The 22,569-nt window shown below is 36.6% G+C and overlaps 1 protein-coding gene across 4 annotated transcripts in view; it reads right to left on the bottom strand.

The window, feature by feature from the left end:
- Positions 1–8,601: 8,601 nt before the first annotated feature.
- Positions 8,602–22,569, bottom strand: part of LOC126355758 (CTD nuclear envelope phosphatase 1 homolog) — a 117,444-nt gene continuing 103,476 nt past the window's right edge. For all 4 annotated transcript variants that reach the window (XM_050006158.1, XM_050006157.1, XM_050006159.1 and 1 more), the window contains 2 exons: positions 14,955–15,107; positions 8,602–12,626 (listed from right to left, as the gene is read on the bottom strand). In XM_050006158.1, coding sequence (XP_049862115.1) covers positions 14,962–15,107 — 146 coding nt within the window. In that variant the 3' untranslated portion in view covers positions 8,602–12,626; positions 14,955–14,961. The remainder of the gene's footprint in view (positions 12,627–14,954; positions 15,108–22,569) is intronic.

Here is a 22,569-nt window from a genome sequence, read left to right as displayed (position 1 = left end):
TGACAGTTAGGTGGGAGGTGAGAAAACTTGGATTTCATGGTTGAGTGGCTGCTCATAAGCCACACATCATGCTGTTAAATGCCAAATGAAGCCTCGCTTGGTGTAAGGAGCATAAACATCGGACAATTGAACAGTGGAAAAACATAGTGTGGAGTGACATATCACAGTACACAGTGTGGTGATCTGATGGCAGGGTGTGGGTATGGTGAATGTCCGGTGAATGTCATCTGCCAGTGTGTGTAGTGCCAACAGTAAAATTTGGAGGCGGTGGTGTTAATGGTGTGTTCATGTTTTTCATGGAGGGGGCTTGCACCCCTAAATTTTTTGCTTGGCACTGTCACAGCGAATGCTTACATTGATGTTTTAAGCACCTTCTTGCTTCCCACTGTTGAAGAGCAATTCGGGGATGGCAACTGCATCTTTCAACACTATCGAGCATCTGTTCATAATGCACAGCTTGTGGCAGAGTGGTTACATGACAATAACATCCCTGTAATGGACTGGCCTGCACAGAGTCCTGACCTGAATCCTATGGAACACCTTTGGGATGTTTTGGAATGCCAACTTCATGCCATGCCTCACTGACTGACATAAATACCTCTCCTCAGGGCAGCACTCCATTAAGAGTGGGCTGCCATTCTTCAAGAAACCTTCCAGCACCTGAGTGAAAGTATGCCTGCGAGAGTGGAAGCTGTCATCAAGACTAGGGGTGGGCCAACACCACATTGGATTCCAGCATTGCTGACGGAGGGCACCACGAACTTGTAAGTCATTTTCATTCAGGTGTCCAGAAACTTTAGATCACATAGTGTATATAAAGAATATCTGTTGTATCAGTGTTAGTCTAAGGCACTCATGGCAGAGGAACTGAAACTGAGCGCAGTAAATGAAAAGCAGAAGTGCTGAGTACCTTCAGATGTTCACTTACAAAGGGGGCTATACAAATATTACACCAGTTTAAAGCTCCCATCACTAATTTGTTGATGAACAAGACCCTATGGTCCAACGTAATCTGTGTCAGATTCTATACAGAATTCACAACTTCTCTTTTAACCATAATATACCATACATCCCCTGAACACAAAGTTGTGCCCAGCAGTTGGAAGAAAGCACAGGTTTCACCTGTCTACAACAGGGATAGTAGAAGAAATCCAGAAAACTACTGTTCAATATCAATATACATTGTAGAATCTTAGAACATATGAGGGGAGTTTGAAAAGTCCGTGAGAAAATAAAAACTACTTACGTGTTTGGTGTAACCCTATTTTATTTTTCGACATAGTCTCCTTTTAGACACGTACACTTTGTCCAACGCTGTTCTAATTTGTTGATCCCTTCTGAATGATAGGAATTGTCCAAGTCTGCAAATTAGCTATTAGTTGCTGCAATCACCACCTCGTTCGAATAAAATCTTTGTCCCGCCAGCCATTTCTTCAAATTGGGAAACAATAATAGTCCAAGGGAGCGAAGTCAAAAGAATGGGGTGGGGGAAATGAGTTGAAATCTATTTCCAATAATTTTGCGACCACAACTGCTGAGGTGTGTGCTGGTGCATTATCATGATGGAAAAGGACCTTTTTGCAGTCCAATCACTGGCGTTTTTCTAGCAGCTCAGTTTGCAGACAGTCCAATAACTACAAATAATATGGACCTGTAATAGTTTTACCCTTTTCCACATAACTGATGAGGATTATCCCTTGCAAATCCCAAAAGACATTCACCATAACCTTTCTGGCCGAAGGAATGGTCTTCACCTTTTGTGGTGCAGATTCTCCCTTGGTAACCCATTGTTTAGATTGTTGTTTGGTCTCAGGAGTATAGTAATGTATCCATGTTTCATCCACAGTGACAAAACAATACTTACCCAAAGTCCTGCAAATTCTTCCAGAACAGCTGCAAAACAGCCTTGTAACACGATTCAATTTTTGGTCAAGCGTGAGCAATCGCGAAACCCATCTTGCGGATAGCTTTCTCGTGTCCAAACATTTATGCAAAATATTACGTACCCGTTCATTTGAGATGCCCACAGCACTAGCAATCTCATGCACCTTAACTCTTCTGTCATCCATCACCATATCATGGATTTTATCAATGATTTCTGGAGGCATCACCTCCACAGGGCGTCCGGAACGTTCAGCATTACTTGTTCTAGTATGGCCACTCTGAAAATTTTGAAACCTCTTATAAATTGTTCTAATCAAAGGTGCAGAGTCACCGTAATGTTTATCTAGCTTCTCTTTCAGTCTCCCAAGACATTGTGCCTTTCATAAAGTAATGTTTAATCACCACACGAAACTTTTTTTTTTTTAATCCATTTTTTTGACAATCACTTGACTTCCTTGATTAACACGAACACCAAACACAAAGATATAGACAAATATGGCTGAAGCTTGGTGTGCATTCTTTCCAAAGATACTAGTAACTAAACATGACCTCAATACATGCTGGTGGTGGCATCTCTCAGACTTTGCACAGATTTTTCAGATGCCCCTCGTATTTTAAGCCCAATCATAACGAGGTACCTAGAATCAGGTCACGCAAAACCCACCTTCCGCTTTTCTGATTTGACAACCTGAAAATCAAGTATCAAGACACAAGTAGACACAGTATTTCTTGACTTCCAAAAAGCATTTGCCTCAGCACCACACCAAATTTAATTAACAGAAATACAATCATGTGGGATATCAAATGAATATTTTGAGGGATGATGTAGCATGTTATTTTGGAGTCATTTACATAAGTAGAAGTTACTTCAAGTGTCCCTCAGGGAAGTTTACTGGAACCCTTACTGTTCATGTTGTAAATTAATTACCTAGCACATGATATTAATAATAACTTCTGACATAACACAGTTGTCTATAAGTGAATGTTATTGGAAAAACGCTACACAAATATTCATCAAGTCAGATCTTGTTAAAATTTCAAAGTGAGGCAAAGACTGGCAAATTGTTTTAAATGGTCAGCATTGTAAAATTGTGTGCTTCACAGAACTCAGAAACATTATATTCTGTGACTACAATATCAGTGAGACAGCTGGAATCAATCAACGTGTACAACTATCGGTCAGTAACAATTTGTGAGCATACAAAATTGAATAAGCACGTAAGACTCACACCTACGTAAAGTAGGTGGTAGACTTCAGTTTATTGATTGGATATTGGGAAATTGCAATATGTCTACAATGGAGATTGCATTCAAAACACTCACGTGAACCATCCGAGAATATTGTGAAACCCAAATTGGTCTAACAGGTGATACAGAATAAATACAAAGCATGACAGTATGATGGTGGTGGGTTTTTTTCAGCTAGGGGTGAGGGTAAAAAAAATGCAGAAGTACTTTGAATTGGCAAGTGTTTGAATACAGGTGCCAATGACAACTATCCCGTGAACGTGTGCTTACACAGTTTCATGAAGCCACATTATGTGATGAATCTATGTATATACTATCTGCCTCCTAAGTATCAACCACATACATATCACAAAGGCAAGAATAGACTAACTATTGCAAGCATAAAGGCATTAAGAAGTAATTCCTGCTGTACTCTATATGCAAACGCAGTGGGTAGTGCCCCCTCTCAAACATTTCACAGTGACTTACAGAATATGGATGTAGATGAGCAAAATGACAGCAGATTTCTCGAGGCAAATCTCAGCAATTACCAAAAACACAGGCTCCATGTGAAGGAAGGCAGTGGACTTGCGGCTTGCAAAATGGATTGGGTAAGAATAGGGTAAATATTGTATGAGGGCGTGCAGAAAAGTATTGTGTCCAAATTTTTTATATGAAAACTCAAAGCTTTTTAAATAAAATAAATGTTATTAACATTCTGTATCTTTATCCTCCATGTCTACATATTTATTTCTTAACATATTCAACCCCAGCAACCAGCAAATTTCTCCCAATGAGAGACCAGGTTGTTGATACTGTCACTGTAGAATGTTGACTTTGTGGACAAGAGTCACAGCCTCAACTCTCCTTGCACAGCTTCATCTCTAACAATGTGTAGCCCTCGAAAGTGTCCTTCAGGTTTTGGAAATGATATGGAGCTAGGCTGGAACCATACAGAGAATGATCGTGTCTGTGAACTCAAGGCATCAGATTGCTGCAGATGTCGCACCACTCGTCTATGGTATGGCATTGTCATGCTGAGGAGAGTGTGCTCCATGTGTGAATGATCTCTTTTTCTCATGCACCGACACTATTGCATTAATAATGGCAGAGGGCTGCAAATATGTAGAAATGAAGAATAAAATGTAGAATGTTAATAACATTTTTAATTAAAAAACCATTAAGAGTTATCACATAAAAATTTCTGATGCATGACTTTTCAGCATGTACTCGTTGTTGGATTCTTGTATCAACTAGTAGTGGATGTAAACTTTCTGTGAAACTGTTATAATAGTGCTGTTTGAAAATTACCTAAAACACACTATCTGAAATTGCTTCCATTACTGAGGAACTGTCATAGCATACTAATGCAACACTATTATTTTTCTTTGAGCTAATCTGTGCTTCTGTGAAAAGTCTCTTTGGACAAGCAATGAAATAGCAGTGGAAGAGCAGTTTACAACATATAGTTTCTTTTGCTCTGTCATGAAATCTCTTGTACTAAATGTGAACAGCGAATAAATGTCAAGTTTATTGTGAAACTTAAAATCAACAGCAGTAACTTTTCAAATGCTGCTCGATGTTTACACAGATGAGCACATGGATTTGCATGTCTGAATAGTAAAAGGGATTTTCTGAAGGCAGAGACATGGAAAGTTACTATGAAACAGGTCAGCCATACCATCAATAAACGATTAAAGAGTTGCAAAAGTTTGAGAACGAGTATGGAAAAACTGAGTCTCAGGTTCATTTCAGTTTTACCACAAAAATAGTGAAAATAAACTTTTAGAAATATACATTTATGTTGGCCCTGTTACTGGTAATGAAAAACTTTACAACATGAATGTGATATGACAATTAGTTGTACTCTTTGAATTTGCCTTGGCACAAATAAATTAATATATAGCTGGATTAACTATTTCCAAGCAAATTTGTTGAACAAATATGGAAAGACATCAAAAGGCAAACTCTAATGTGTTTGAAGCTTCTACTGTACACGAATACAACAATCAAAATGAATTTTCGATTTGTGTAGTGTCTCGAAGCAATTGGTTGTACAATTTATTTTCCAATAATAACTTGTCTAGTATCACTATTCTTGTGAATTAAGCTGCACAGGCTATGCAAAAAAACTGAGTGTAACACGTACACAGCTAACTGAATCAAAGTTACCTACGTTGCAACATCAGTTAAGACAGCGATGAAGAGTAAAGAATTTGCAGACACAGCCTTAAAACTGTGACAATATGTTCAATAATATTTTTGTGGAATGCTCATTTGTAGTAATACCAAGGACAAATCAATTGCTGATATACTGTGTTCATCATAAGAATAAACCTAATAAAACATTACACCATGTATTATTCCGTATCTGCTGGAATCTCATTGTATTTCATTTCACAAAGGCAGAAGACAAGCTGTCTTCAGTACAGTAAAGTACAATAGTAAGGATATGTTTTTATGCTGTGCATTATGCACACATCGACTGAGTGATTATAGCGGACAACAGCTTTACCAGTGCATTAACTCTGACAGCACTTGCTTGCCAGCTGGTTCAAAGAACCAGTAGTGCAGTTGCAGTTGTGATGTGAAAAGAGAAAGGAGAGGTTTTGAATGTCATTTAATTTTTTAAAAAAGTGAAACAATATTCGGCAAAACTTCAACAATACCACACACTTTTTAAGAGGACTAGAGGCAAAATATAACACACTCTCATTCTTAGCTATCATAGTATTGTAATTAAAAACAACTGTGATGAAAATTCCTAACTTAAAAACAGGGTAGTATTTCTACTTGAGAAATGTGTGACGCAAAAGTGTATTGCACAGACTTTACCATGAAGCATACTGAAGCCACGTAAGGTATTAATTTACAGTCAGTCATCACCCAAGTGCAACATTTCCTTCTCCTCTTTTATGACATGCCATTATGTTTCCTGCCAGTGTTCGACAGTGACATGTGCCAAGGCTTTGTGTGTTAGTTCCAGTACATCTGGCAGCTCAAATGTCTTGTTATTTCTTGCAACAAATCCTTTAACTCAGCTGCAGATCAGTTATGTTGTGTTCATGTCACAGAGGTATGGGGCAACCGTGAAAATATGGAATTTAAATGGAATGCTCAATGCTGTGAAAATGATTGTTCTCCATGTTTCCACAAAGCTTATCACTGTGGTTAGTTTGAGACCATATCTGTGCTTCAAAATGCTGGATATAGAGAGTATTTAATTTTCATTTTTATACTAAGAATTTACTTTGTAATTATTTCTCAATTTAAATAATCTTAACTGACAATCTTTTATAAAATACTGATGATTAAGAATTTACATTTGCAATGAAATCTGGAATTTTAAATGCAATTAGAAACAAGACATGCATTTTTAATTAAAATGATTAGATATTTGTTAATTAGCATATATTTGATGAATTTTACATTTAACAGATGTATGTATTCCACATTTAATGAAAAAATGAACAACCAAAGCTATATTTGAACACCTGATAAAAGGATTAATTCTGGATTAAAGGCAACTTTCTCCCAAGACTTGTGAAAAACATTTAGAACAACCTGTTTCTCACCACTTTTTGACTGTGTCCCCTGTGTGTTGCGCTATGGAGCAGAAATCAGCATCATACTTTTTCACCCTATATATATACAGTGCGACAATCAGAGCACAACAGTACAGAGACTACGACTGTATATGATTTTTGAAATAAAAACTACTTTGCTGAAAAACAATTACAAAAAATGTTGATGGCTACCATATATTAGAATATCTTAAAGTTTCATTTAGCTTAATGTAGTAATAAGATACCTAATATACAAACAGAACTACTTACAAGAGTGTAACATCAGTTTACATGGACTATGGCTGCCGACCAATCACTGTGTTTTTGTTCTTTTACATCAGGTTTACTCTTATGACGAAAAAATTATAATGCTGGGTATGTACATAACTCAAATGCAATTTTTTTCAGTGATGAATGAAAGGAAAGTTATTTAATCTGGTATCCAAATTAGCTGAAAGGTCACAGGAGCCTGCAAGTTTCTATATAGCCAAGACTAGGCCATTACAACTAGCAGTAGCCCATATTACTATAAACAGTTGAAACATACTTAGTACGACATTTCTATGCTCATGAAAGATTTCTGCATGATGAATTTACATTGGTACATTATTGGTAAGAATCATTTGAATAATCTCCTAATAAAGCCATCTGGTGGACAAATTTGATTTAATTTGCCATGTGCAGAGGTTGTAATACTGGAAGTAATCTAATAATTTGCATAATATTAATTAAATAATCTGTTGGTACTTGGCAGAAAACAAGAAAGAGTTCCTTTTTTGTTCATAACTATTTTTATTAATTCTGTATCAATTATTTGTTAATGAATGTCCTATGAATCATTGCTCTTGAATATAACTATGTACACCACATTAACTACATTCTGTTGGCTTCACAACACCAAATAACTCATAGTGATTTCTTTTGTGTGCCATACACTAATTTACTTCAGTATGAAAATTGTGATGAATAATGTAATATGTTGAGGACTACATAAATGGGTAAAAAATAATTTTGATTTTCAAAGGAAACAATATCATTTATATTTCTCCAATTTACTTCTCAAACTTTACAAATTATACAGAAGATATCTGTATCCAGTATAACTTAACACAAAGTTGTTTACAAATTTACAGTTTTATGCAGAGCTAGAGTGTAATCCAGTGTTACAAAATGTTTCTGCTTGTACTTATACCTCCAACTGTCTGGAGCTAAGTTCCACACAGTTCAATATACTGTCTTCGTTTTTGCCATATAAAGAAAATGTCAAATAATAACTACAAAAATGTTAGCTCACCGCAGCACCTACTGTGACTTAATATAAAAAAGTGTTATGCAAATAGAAAATCAAATACTGTTTCTAAAATGTGTAACAAAGTGTCAGTATTATAATTTGACAAAACTAAGGACAATGACTTTGAACTCTCAGGCATAAATGAAACAGCACAGTTTGACTGTACACTCTGTAGGACCATGTCTAGCACATTGACAGTTTTGCTCATGCTCATGCTCATGCCTCAAACATCTGCCTGTATATGGACAAGCACTTCCGAATGACCAACTTTGATGCAGGACCCAACAGTACATTATTTGAAATTACAAACAAATGCTGCCAAATTGTAAGATTCCATGCATGGGTATCATGACATGAGACATAATGCATGATCTTACATTTTGCAGGAGGAAGACAACTGACGGTAAAGGGTATAGAACATTTTTTGTCAGAGAGAGAGAGAGAGAGAGAGAGAGAGAGAGAGAGAGAGAGAGAGAGAGAGAGAGAGAGAGAGAGAGAGAAAGGGGGGGGGGAGGGGGGAGGAGGAGGAGGCACATAGGCATGTTGCAGGAAAATCTAAAATGCAATGATTTAACTTCTAGATCTACAGTATAAATTTATACTGAATCTATGCTAGTGAATCACAAGAAAGAATTAAAAAAAAAAGGAAAAAAATCCTTTATTTACCAGTCTTTATCAAAGGCAGTAAATTAAACTCTAACCCAATAATCACAAAGGAAATGTACTCTTTATAGAAAGTGACAGCCAAATGGCTATTCCGAGATAATGGAAAAAGAAAACCACCGGTATGTTACACTTTATCATTTACAAGTGTCTTTTGAACATTTTAAAGTGTGACCACACATCTACTACAGTTTTCTGCTGCTTGAGGGCACACTACTATCCATGAATGATCATACAACATCCAGTGATATAACAGAAAATACTTTTATCTGAGGCTCCAATACATGAATACTATTTAGCTGAAGATCACTTGTCAAAAGATGTTACAATGCAAAGAAATACATCAAGCCATCATCTGGTCATTGTACAGATACACACGTTTCATTATAGCACCAGGGTAATTCAATACACATATTTACATAAGAATTTTACTTTTTAACCTGGTAACTTTGACACAGGACACATTTACAAATCAAAAAGCTACTAACCTATTACTATCAATGAAAAAGGATTCACCCTAAGTTAAATTCCAAATTAGAAATACTTCAATCCCACTTACGCAAATGTAAGATGACAACACATAATTTGTGCCAGTTTCAATATTATTTTAAAAAGCTATGCTAAAAGAAATTCTTAAGTTAGCCCCTAAATCATTTCACAAGTAACATATGGTAGGCCTGTGCAGTGAACTAAGAGAGAGCCATAAACTTATTCTTCACAGTGCAACATTATCTGTGTACTGTGAATAAAAATTCCACTGATACAGGGTCTATGCTGCAACTCCTAGAAAAAAAGGGGGGCTGAGGGGTTTACAGAGAAAAATAGCATTCAAACATATTTTGCATTTTTCTTCAAGAAATGAGAAACAACATGACGTAATCTCCAAATAATGGAAGGAATGGGAGGGCAAATATCAGTTTCTCATGAACCTTCTCGCCTGCACTAAACATCGTAAGTGTAATATGTTACTTAACAAAGGATTATGAATTTATGCACGATTCCAATGTCATGTGAAGTATAATGCATTACATCAGCACAAAGATATAACACATAAAATTAAAAATAGGTCATAGTAGTGATATATTTGTTACCAAACATCAGTCTGTGAACAAAAAGATAAACTACAGGATGGTGATGAAAGGCAGCTTTGCTGCTACTTGTTAAAAAGCTTTGGATTTGTTTCGGATAGCCTGTGGTAGAGGATGGGGTAAGAGGGCAGGGTGAATGGCAGTTCAGCATATTCTTTCTTAAATCTGCAGCGTGTGTAACTTTTCCAGCCTCTAGAGCTGTAAAATTTTCTTTGTTTCTTACTACTTTTTTAGCCTCCCCATATTCAGTTTCAGCACCTTGTAGCAAATACTGAAAGAAGATCTGCCATGTCAAGGTAACAATGCATTAAGATGACAAGCTGTTCGTAAAACAAAGATTTACATTGTGTATAAAACTGAATGGACTATTTATTATCCTGTTGACTAGATCATGAAAAACATCACATCCTTAAGTTTAGTACTTGAATGAGCACCATGAGATTAATGAAAGAAGGTATCTAATACAGGGAAAGGACATTTACATTAAAAAATTGTGCTTTAAATAACAAATCCAAAGTCAAACACGACTTCAAATACATAATATGCTTTTGTCACATAATAAATTACACTAATATATGCTACTATGTTCCAACCCAGTATGATTTATTTACAGCTGAAATGTCACAATTTTAAATAAATATTCATGTAACATCTTGGAACATTATATACAAAGAGATCATGTACTTATGCAATACATATCTATACAGACAACAGAAATATAACCATGCCTGCTATAACGTGACCATGAAAAGCATTCCACTGTTCTGTGTGTGGTGAGGATGATTTTCTAAGAATACCACAACTGATATTTATAAATGTTCAGTGCACTACTCCAGAGAATACAAAAAAAGGAAATGTAATAGGAAAGTGCTTCTATCATTATGCACAGAAGATACTAAGTTTCCCAAAATCAGCAAGGAATGGTCAGTAACAATATGAGGTATTTGGGAATGAAGGTACCATCTAAAAAATCAAGTACAGTTTCATTTACCAATAGATATTATACCATTTTACTCTGGAGCTTTTGTATAATGACTGTGTAAAGGTGAAAAGTAATAGAACTATAAAAATATACTGTCACAAGTTAACCACACATAGGCTGCTGCTTTAACAACATAAAAATATTTAGTATTGGAATTTAAAATCCAAACTTATTTATTAGAATACTTCACAGGCTTCTTTGGGCTATATTTTATTGTGACATTGACATACCTTGAAAGAGGAAAACCTTATCTCAAAATGAGCACTATATTACAGAGATTAGTATGAAAATGCCCTTGCAAGATTCTCTAGGAGATGGAATACTATTGAGAAAGAAACACATTCAAAAAAAATCAAGGCAGAGAAGAGCTGTAATGCCAGAAATGAAGTAGGACAGAGAACAACTTACTTCAACATCATGGCATTAATTAGGGACCATTTAAGAAAAAAAATAAATACTAATGTTTCAAGAGATTAAAAGACAGAATACAAAGTATTGCACAGGGCACACATTGTAGCATTCCTCTCACAGACAGAATTCTGGCCATGGGATACAGCAGAGTAGAGGGTCTTGTTTCAAAGTAAAAACTTCTTTTTGAAAATGACGTAGATGACAAGCAACATGTTCTTTATTCTGAAACTACAAAAACTGCTTGAGGAAAAGGCTTGTCTCCTAGTACACTGTCTTGTCAACAGATTAAAAGGAAATACTCTGTTCATGACAAGCCTCACTTACTGCCTGGAAATTTTGAAATGACCCCCCCCCCCATACATTTCTACAGTTTCCCATTTTATATGTCTCAAGGCTGCTTTTGTTTACACCCACATAATATTACTTAGAATGCTCTAGATTTTTTTATATAACTGCCTACTGAAGAAATAACACAACAAAAATGCCATTAAAGGAAAATAAAAATTATAATAAAACTTCACACTCAAAGCTACCAAGTAACGATTCTAAATACACACACATTCAACTGCAAACTGAAGCAAAAGCAAATGGAACCAGTTATTAAGCTCATGTGAACACAAAATATAATTAGTTTACTTTCTTTCTCTTTTGCATTTACACAAAATTCACTAGCAAAAAGGTACAATGACATTTTTGGTGCATATTAACATCAATATAAACAGAAATCCATTTTCTCTTTACTTGGGCCACAGTAACAGTCAACACAACCTTAACATAGAAAGAGTGAGGGTATATATCAAATATGAAGCTGTAATACAACAGATGGGGGCCAGAAATATCAGTTGTGGTAAATCACTGGTTTCATATACAATAAATCACTGGTTTGATATACACTGTTCAATCAGATAAAAATGTTTAAATGGTATTCCAATGTTGATGCGCATAAGTACACACAGTCAGACTTTCAAATTAAGTAATCAACTCAATTCTCAACTTACCGAGGCCTTTATCTGAAAATAACTCACTCACACAGAAATCCCTGTCTACGTGCACGCTAACAAGTCATTTTCATCTACAATAAAACATTATCCACATTGTGGGTTGCTGGCAATATCACTGCCAGATAGACACTGAAGATGCATCACAGCAGGTAAGTTCTTTTGTGGCATTAAACACAAGTCCATTGATGGCATCGTAATTGAAGAAACAAGACAGAGAGAAAACTCTCTCACTACTTGTAATGTAGATAGGATTTTTATCATTAACATTCTGACATGTAAAACAAATTTTCAATATAAAAAGTATTTTACTGCACTTTTAGTCGATAAAAGTCATATTTCACCACAATGAAATTCAACAACGGCTTCAGTAATCACCACTCATACAATGTATATTTTGGAACATTGGTAAACAAACATCCAATGTCTCACATCACAAAGTAACATCATATTCCATGTAGTCAGATGAGGGAAGTGGACCTAAAATGAGCAACTAAACAGGACCCTCAGGAGCACCTGCAAATGCGAAACATTTATAAGTGTTAGAATAAATAATGTATGACTGACAGAAAGGACAGACAATATGAATTTTGTCAGTTGTTAAATTACCCTTCAAATCAACAAAAATAGAAAATTTAATATATTGCCCCAAAAACTCTGCACAATGATCAATCTTTACAAGAACACGCCTTCTGCGTGTTAAAGGCAAGAAGAAGGAAATTTGTATGCCACAAATAGAGTCACCCTCAAAATACAAATCAGAGACAAGAAGGCAGCACCACTCCATTTTCATATTCTGCAAATGTATTCAAGGAACTGGGTTCAGCTTATCAAAGCATAATCACGCATGGCCATATAATTGTTAGGAGCAGTAAATGAACTGAACTAAAAGGTATCCTTATTGAGATTTCTTAATTTATTACTACAATAACCCTCATTATACACTGAGGTGACAAAAATCATGCCATCATGTCATCTCTCTTTTTGCCAATAGTGCAGAAACTCAACATGGCTTGGACTCAAAAAGTCACTGGAAGTCCTCCATGCTGCCTAAATACCCCTGTGGCCCAGTGACATAACACATTGCATCCATAAAAATTCCATTTTTGTATGGAAATATGAAGTCTATGAATGGCTGCCAATTGTCTCCAAGTAGCTGAACATAACCATTTCCCGTCAATGACCACAGGACACATCCATTCCATGTATAAACGGCCCACACTATTATGCAGCCATCACTTGCTGGCACAGTGCCTTGTTGACAACTTGAGATCAGGGCTTCATGGGGTCTGCGCCATACTCAAACCCTAACATCAGCTTTTACCAACTGAAATCAGGACTCATATCACAAGGCCATAGTTTTCCACTGTCCAGGATTCTTCTGATATAGTCATGAGGCCAAGAAAGGCACTGCAGTTGATGTTGTGCTGTTAGTAAAGGCACTTGCATCACTCATCTGCTGCCATAGCCAATTAATGCCATATTTTGTTGCAGAGTTGCAATGGATACATTTACCGTACATCCCACATTGATTACTGCAGATATTTGCAGGTGTTGCTTGTCTGTTGGCAGAGATAAATATACACACAAGACGCTGCTCTTGGTTGCTAAGTGACAAATGCATTGTTCATGGTGAGATGTAATAAGTGAAATTTTGTATTCTTGGCATGGAATGCTGAATTCCCTAATGATATTCAAAATGGAATGGCCCATGCGTTTAGCTCCAACTACCATTTCTTGTTCAAAGTCTGTTGATTTCTGTTGTGCGGCAATAATTACAACAGGAAATTTTTCACTTTAATTGTCTTACTACAAATAGCAGCTCCACCAATGCATTGCCCTTTTAAACCTTTTTTACATAATACTACCTCCATCTACATCGATGCATATTGCTATCCAATGACTTTTGTCGCCTCAGCGTATATTGCTCATAAACTATACAAATTTTAACACTGACCAACAAAAGATATCTTGTTCAATAAAAGAGGTGAAATAAATCAGAACTAAATGAAGCTCCTTAGCAATTATCAATTAAGAAGAAATAGGTAAGTGAAGCCCCTTAACAATTATCAATTAAGTGGTTACAGAGAAAGTAGGCCACAGGGCAAGGCTTGGGTTTCATCAGAACACTGGGCGATTTAGTGGGAAAGAAGAAAAAAAAGTTTCTGGGCAGTACTCACCTTCAGGAAGTGAAAAATATAGTACTGCCGACAGACACATAGAAAAGGACACAACACCATGTTAGCTTTTGGAGCCATTAGGTCTTCCTCAGCAAAGAGACATGCACAAGTTAATGAAGGTTGCAAAAAAAAAAGGGCAGGTCAATCACTCTTCTAGATTGAAAGGACCCACCTGTTGTGTGCATCACCCTTATCCTGGTGTCTGAATGACCTGCCCTCCTTTTTTAACCTTTCCCAACCTATCTCTCTATCTCTTTCCACAGAAAGCAAGGAAGTTTCACAAACTACGGCAGTGTTCTACTTTAGCAAAAGTCTATCAGCAGTACTAAGTTCATTGTCTCTTGAAAGTATAAATGATCGGCATTCTGTTTCGATAATTTTAAATATCTTCTAATAAACATGAAAAATGCGTGTATATGTGCGGTGCTTAAGGATGCCATCCTGAGGAATGTGATGCTCTTATACATATTTAACTTCAAAACAAAGCACTCTAATACAGTCACATATTCTATGAATTTAAAGAAAAATGTATTGAGTCACAACAGTTAAAACTCTATTTGTTTCAGAGACAACAACATGAAAATAATTTGAAACTCAACTTGAACTAAAATAATGCCATTCCATTAAGTAGGATTACTGAAAGTTTCACATTTCTAACACTTACCTAAGTGTTACCATAGGCGGTGAAGATGCAAGTTCCTACTAAGCACACTTCGAACATCCTGGGTGAAACGTAATGCGTCCAGTACTGGCAACAGGTTCAGCAAAGCTGTATCCATTGGATCACAGAACCACGATTTAATTGGAATTGCATTATCTGCAAGAGTAGGATCGTATTTCTCAACTCTCTAAGCTTTAAAGATACAAATTAAATCAAAGTCTAGTGCATATTCCTCCAAGGCCAACAAGAAAAATCATAATAAAAGCTTGTACTCAAATTGTCATCTTAATAACCTTTCATCTTTTTGCCAGATCCTCCCATCACCTAGTTCATATCTCTTACCTCTTTGTTCCTATTTCCATTAACAATTAATTATAAATACTAATACAGGAAGTTTTGCATTTGATACAGAAAAAGCATGAACACCCTTATAGCAGCTCATTTAAATCTGTGGTCTCCAAATTACAGTCTGTAGGCCAACTCTGGCCCATGGACACCACCAAACAGGCCTGAGGTAAGGAGTCAGACATGCATGGTATTTGGCCTGCCATAATATTTTTTAAAATTACAGTTGAACCTAACTTATCGAGCACCTCCTATAATGAGCGATTTGAACAACATGTAGAATAAAATGTAAGCAACTGACATGCCTAGGGATAATGTTTCACAGTTTTTTTCGTGTAATTTTTTCAGTTTTTAATAATCATTAAAAAAAAACCATCTTCTGGCCTGGATCTGGCCACTATAAATGGAAACTAAGTTATGCATTCTCCTATAAACTACTGCTATGTAAAGCAGAAGCTCCAACAATGTCATATTCAGTCAGCTGTACTGATCGCAATGCATCTCGCGCTGCAATTATTGCCACTCATACCACAGCTCAGTCTTCTACAACGATGTTGCAATTGCTCTGCAATGATTTTGCAAGATCTTTTCTTTGGTGACACATGGTAATCCCTTCTCTTGCACTATCTGTTCACGAATTCCAATTCCGATTTGTCGTCATTAACTAACACAAATTCATAAAAGATGCCCATAAATCAGTAGCTATCCATACTATGAATTTAATTCACAATCGTGCTAGTTTTTTTTCGACAAATTTTGAAGCAATTGCACGAACAAATGTCTTAAGACAATTTTATTCTGAAACTGGACGTACTGTACTATAAATAAAAAATTACAATGCCATATTATAAATGTGTTTCGAGTACCTATTTCTTCAGAGTGGAACGCACTGACCTATTCTACATGAATTCGTGGGGAAGAATGTGTTTCACGTGACAAGTATTAATAACAAGCAAAAGGCTCAGGAATGAATCATGTTCCTTAAGTGAAGCAACACTGTACAAAATGTGAAATTTACAATGCAAATAAATCATACAAAATATGTGCAATAATCTGCTGTTTTGTTTTATTACCAATTAAGATATACATTAACTGACATATATAATGTAACTGAACATTTTAACTGTTTTTTCCTGGAAATTTATCATTCCTATGTGACGAACATAGGCAATTCACATAATAAAATTAAGCACTGCAGTTATGATTAATGAGATTTACTATACGTAGCTATAAACTCCCATTTACAATTGCTTGCAGTTGTAGAGCAAGTTTACTAGTGTAAATTATCAACAGTGGCTCAGTTAATTTGGTCTGTAAATATTTTTCGTGTATTTCATTTTGGAATATGTTTTTTCACAGTGCCGAAAGTGGAAGAAAGCCATGAGCAAACTTATGCAGCTGACAGGACTATACTGAGTCTATGACTAATTCCAGCAATGATAAATTTAAATATTTATCTTTATAAAAATTGATACATTGGAAACCAATGATTTCCATATGTAATTTTGGGGTAAGACTTTCTACACTGGTGTTAAAACAGCTTTGGAAAATCCAGTATCATTTGTAATTGCATCAAAATCTGAAAAACAGGACTCAAAATTTATTTGTAAAACACTCAAAAGAATCAGCCTCAAAATCTACCGTAACTTGCTGTATTAATGTTTGGCATATACTAAAATGCTGGAAACATTTTTTTGGCGAGAGTATTTAATATATGTGAACAAATCAGACAGTAGCATGTCTTAATTAAGGTCATTCATATATTTAGTGAAATCTGTACAAAATGGTAACTGCTAACTGCTCGCTGTTTTGTAACTCAGCCAGAGAATGACTCTTTTCATTCAAGAAAATTTAGATTGTTGTAAACTTTCCTGGCAGATTAAAACTTAAAACTGTGTGCCAGACCATGACTCAAACTTGAGACCTTTGCCTTTCGCAGGCAAGTGCCCTACCATCTGAGCTACCCAAGCACAACTCACACCCCGTCATCGCAACTTTACTTCTGCCAGTACCTCGTCTCCTACTTTACAAACTTCACAGAAGCTCTTCTGTGAGGACAGGGCGTGAGCCATGCTCGGTCTGGCACACAGTTTTAATCTGCCAGGAAAGTTTCATAACAGTGCACATTCCACTGCAGAGCGAACATCTCATTCTGGATTTTGATTGTTGCTCATAGCTACAAAACTAATCAGTGCTCTCTCACAGCTAAGCCAGGGTATTATTGTATAACATGGTAAGTCACTTTCTTCAATCCCTTCAATAAACTTGCGGAACTAACAGTGATTGATAGCATGTGATCTTATGTAATTAATAGCTGGAGGCTTGAAAATGTAAGTTTAATTGTTTTGATCCACTGTCATTTTCTACCGCCTTTGACATAAGAGCAAAGACACCTTTACTTTTTTCACAGATGTTTTTGATGTCGTCAGTTGTGTTACACCATAAGTTTTTCCACTGAAGAATGTTTTTATGAACAGCATTTCCTGCTCATTTAAAAATTTCATCTGCCATGGATGTGAATGCTAAAAATGCCAAGAAGCTCTTCATAGACTTCATAATTTTTGTTTATCCTTTGGATAAAAATTAACATCTGTGCAGTATATGAAACAAGTGTCGACTCATCCAGAACTAAAGAGACACTTAAGTGTCGAGATTTCTCAGATAACTGTATTAATATATAGTCAGAAATATCATTTACTCTTGGAGCCACAGTGTTTGATGACAAAGTAGTGTTTTTAAATAAATAAGATTTTTCTGGACACATTTCAACTGCTACAATCATGCAATCCTTTACAAATTCAGTGTCAGCAAATAGTTTTCCACATTTGCTATTGAGTGAACCACATGGAAACCAGCACTAGTTACTTCTTCTTATTCAGCATTTACATTCTTTAATAACATTTGCTGAGGTTTCAAACCACATTTCAGAGACGCATATATTTCTAACTGTTGGTATCCTGTGAATTCGGTATACCTCTGAGAATGTTTAGTCTCATAAAGAAGTTTTATATTGGATTCTTTGAGAAAACTTATCGTTTCACTTCAAATTATACACCGGCCTTGTTACTTGGATAAATCACAAAATATTTGTGTATTGATGCAACTGCAAATCAAAACGATGCCAATTAATATTATTACAGTATAACTCCACTTTTATTGACACCGTCATTCACTTTGCATTGCTCAAATGTTTTTAGTTTAAACACAGCACCGGTTATACTTTATTTTATTCATGCTGAGCAAAATGAGTTACGAGAATTTATTCCTGTCGTCAAGTGCAGTATTTACGTATGTATTGTTTTGTGATGTTACACAAATAAACAACGTGAGTGATAGTATGCACGTGTGTGCGTGTGTGTGTGTGTGTGTGTGTGTGTGTGTGTGTGTGTGTGTGTGTGGGGTGTTTCTACATAACTGGTGAGGCACAGTACCTGATAACCTCCAAAAGACGACTACAGTGCAAGAGACGCCTACAGTGCAAGAGACGCCTCCAGTGCAAGAGACGCCTCCAGTGCAAGAGACGCCTCCAGTGCAAGAGACGCCTCCAGTGCAAGAGACGCCTACAGTGCAAGAGACGCCTACAGTGCAAGAGACGCCTACAGTGCAAGAGACGACTACAGTGCAAGAGACGACTACAGTGCAAGAGACGACTACAGTGCAAGAGACGCAGAATAACACATATTCAAACAGCATATAGAATACTTATTTACATATTTTCAATTTGAGAAAATTTCTCGTAATGCTTTGTGCTAAATACATAGCTAGTGTGGTATTTCATTATTTAAATAATGAATGACAGCTGCAGGCTTTCAAAAACACCAATTATGACATGTGAAATTGAGTCAAACATTCCTACTTCCCAGACAGTTATCGGTTCCAGCGACATCAGCAGTTTTTATTAGATAGTAAACCTTGATTAGATAACAAACAAGTCCCTGACAAGTCTTTTGATGCTTGTAATGTACATATATCACACATAAAATGCAAGGGGGTATCCTATACATAATTTTTACAGATTAAATCGTTATCTCCCACATTTTACATTTCCCCATGTTTTACACAATTCAAGTCCTTTGAAAAGAGTAAAAGCGGTGTTTCACTGTAATAGCAAGGGTTCTGAGCAAAGAATTGCACCAAATTTATCTTCAAGGCAATTTTAATTAATTAATTAATTACTGTGAAACTGTGCCTTCATTAAGATACTGTAGTCACAAAATACTCTACTATCACTATACTTTGCTTTTCAGATCACACATGGCGCTACTCCCAAGACGGTGCTGTACTACTGCACATAACTTCTCTACTATCTGGAAGATGACATTACTATACATTTAGCATTGTTTGAAGTAGTTGTAACAATATGTAAGGCACAGCACACACATCGGTTCACTGTAGAAATGAAATGACGTGTACATTTGCCGTAAGTGCAAAGAGAAATTGCAGCCTGCTCCCTGTGCCATAGATACCTCAATCACCGTCTAGTCCTGAAATGAAAAGTTGTGGATAATTCTATACTACAGTATGGCAGTATGGCGAACTACATATTCTGTCCAACTTTTCTTCCACCATGCCAGCGGTGGCCACAGGGAGCGGAGGTAACCACTATTGCCACCGTGAGGTGAGGAATGCTGTGGTGGAAAGATATCCCACAGTACCGATACCATACGCAGCTCACGCTACATCCTGATCATTTGTTGTGAAGTTAAAGACGTGCTGAAGTAACAAGGTTTCATAAAAACACATTACAACGACCTTCATGAGTGGTATATATTAGTAGCAATGTATATGAAATGAAATTAAGGCCACAGTTCAAGGTCACGCAATAATCAGTTCACTGTATAATGACTATTACGAAGCCACTCAGTATCAGCTCACGAAGACTGGCAGCAGTGGTAAGCTTCCCGAAAACTTCTCCACTGTACCAAAGAGCTCTGAGTAGTATTACAGTATCAGGCCTCAAGAAAATTTGACTACAGCTAGGTCTTGTCGCTTGGGACTTAGTGGAAGCGCCAGTGTGACCCTTGCGCTAAAATGTTTGGAGACACCTGATCTAAATTATACAAACAACACTGTATGCAATTTCCAATATTCCGCATATTCAACACAAAGGTAAGTATCCACTCAACAAAAGCTCTAATGAGATAGTAACAAACATGAAAAATGTTGAAGCTCTTCCTTAAATGACATCTAAAGCAGATCTTTCAGCTACAATTTCAACATATATGTTTCATTTACATCTGACCACTATCAGTGTGAAGCATCTACAATTTTACACAAATAGTTGATACATTTAATTCTTCTTGCATATATTACTCTTTCGATTCCTGGATGAAATACCTATAAAGAAAACACTCAAAACTTGAAGAGATTAACCGTGTGTGTGTGTGTGTGTGTGTGTGTGTGTGTGTGTGTGTTAACTTGGGAAGAGAAATGTAGCTTGAGAAGCTAGTAAAAAAACTGAGTTCCACTCACAATAGAGAGAGATATATTGCAAGAACTATTCAGATTACTATATCCCACTAAAAGATCAACTCAATCTGATAGCTTGCCAACTGTATATATCCGAGTTTCTGAAGAATTTTGAGAGAAACTATCATCATTTTTAACACCATACAGAAAATATAATCACCAAACAGCTTCTTTTCAGCCAACAAAAAGCAGGTTAATCCACTTCATGTACAAGATTAAAAGAGATCCCGACAGCTTTATATTGTTGATTGCTACTAATATAGTAAGGAAACGGTATGCAGGCTATTCTGTAAATTGGTAGGAGAACACACATCACGAAAATCATCCATTACGAGAGTACAATGTCACATGTCTCATGGAGGTATTTGTAAACTTGGACGAAATTTATTGACACACAAGCTCCTTTATGTCTTCCAAAGTTTGTACAAACTGGCAAGTGAAAGATAACACTGTTAGTACAACCAAGCAACACGGTAAAACTGAAAGAAAAAATTAGATATAAACCTAACAATAAAGTACACTCCATCAGCATCTTATTGTTGAACAACGGCAGAAATATATATATTCCAAGTCTTACCAAGGGGGAAAGTGCCGGTAGACAGGCACAATATAATAACACACAAACACACACACAAATTACGAGCTTTCGCAACCGGCAGTTGCTTCGTCAGGAAAGAGGGAAGGAGAAGGAAAGATGAAAGGATGTGGGTTTTAAGGGAGAGGGTAAGGAGCCATTCCAATCCCGGGAGCGGAAAGACTTACCTTAGGGGGAAAAAAGGATAGGTATATACTAGCGCGCACGCCCACACACACACACACACACACACACACACACACACACACACACACACACACACACACACAGACATATTTAAAGGCCTTTAAATATGTCTGCTTGCTTGTGTGTGTGTGTGTGTGTGTGTGTGTGTGTGTGTGTACAAATTACGAGCTTTCGCAACCGGCAGTTGCTTCGTCAGGAAAGAGGGAAGGAGAAGGAAAGATGAAAGGATGTGGGTTTTAAGGGAGAGGGTAAGGAGCCATTCCAATCCCGGGAGCGGAAAGACTTACCTTAGGGGGAAAAAAGGATAGGTATATACTAGCGCGCACGCCCACACACACACACACACACACACACACACACACACACACACACAGACATATTTAAAGGCCTTTAAATATGTCTGCTTGCTTGTGTGTGTGTGTGTGTGTGTGTGTGTGTGTGTGTGTGTGTGTGTGTGTGTGTGCGCGCGCGCGCGAGCGCGCGCGCGCGCTCTCGCGAGTATATACCTATCCTTTTTTCTCCCTAAGGTAAGTCTTTCTGCTCCCGTTTGTTTTTAAGATATTTTTCCCATGTGGAAGTTTCTTTCTATATATATTGAAGAAGTAGCACTGGGAAATAAATATAAAAGAAAGCAGATACTGAAATTATAAATAAGAACACAAAGTATGTGTTCTAAGGATCTCACCAGATGACGTGTAATTGTGTCACAAAGGCTGCGGGTAGAAAGCAGCAACTGCATGCCTGTTGCAGTATCTAGCAGACAACGAAGAATTATGCAAGGGTCATTTATCTATTAAGAAAATGAACCAAGAGATCAGGGGTAGAATATGTTGTAGAACACAACAGGTAACAATAAAATCAGATGAATGCTTAATGACAGAGGGGTGGAGGACATTGGTAAGCAGGCAGAAGCAACATGGATGTGTGTAGTAGACGACCACAATGAACTCCTGAAGGTGGTCTTAATCCACAGCAGGTGTCGAATGGCTCTATTTAATTATTTATATTATTATTGTAGCATTT

Source organism: Schistocerca gregaria, chromosome 3 (genome assembly GCF_023897955.1).
Source record: "Schistocerca gregaria isolate iqSchGreg1 chromosome 3, iqSchGreg1.2, whole genome shotgun sequence".
NCBI lineage: Eukaryota > Metazoa > Arthropoda > Insecta > Orthoptera > Acrididae > Schistocerca > Schistocerca gregaria.
Note: the sequence above shows the minus strand (reverse complement) of the source record. Positions and strands in the feature narration are given on the sequence as shown.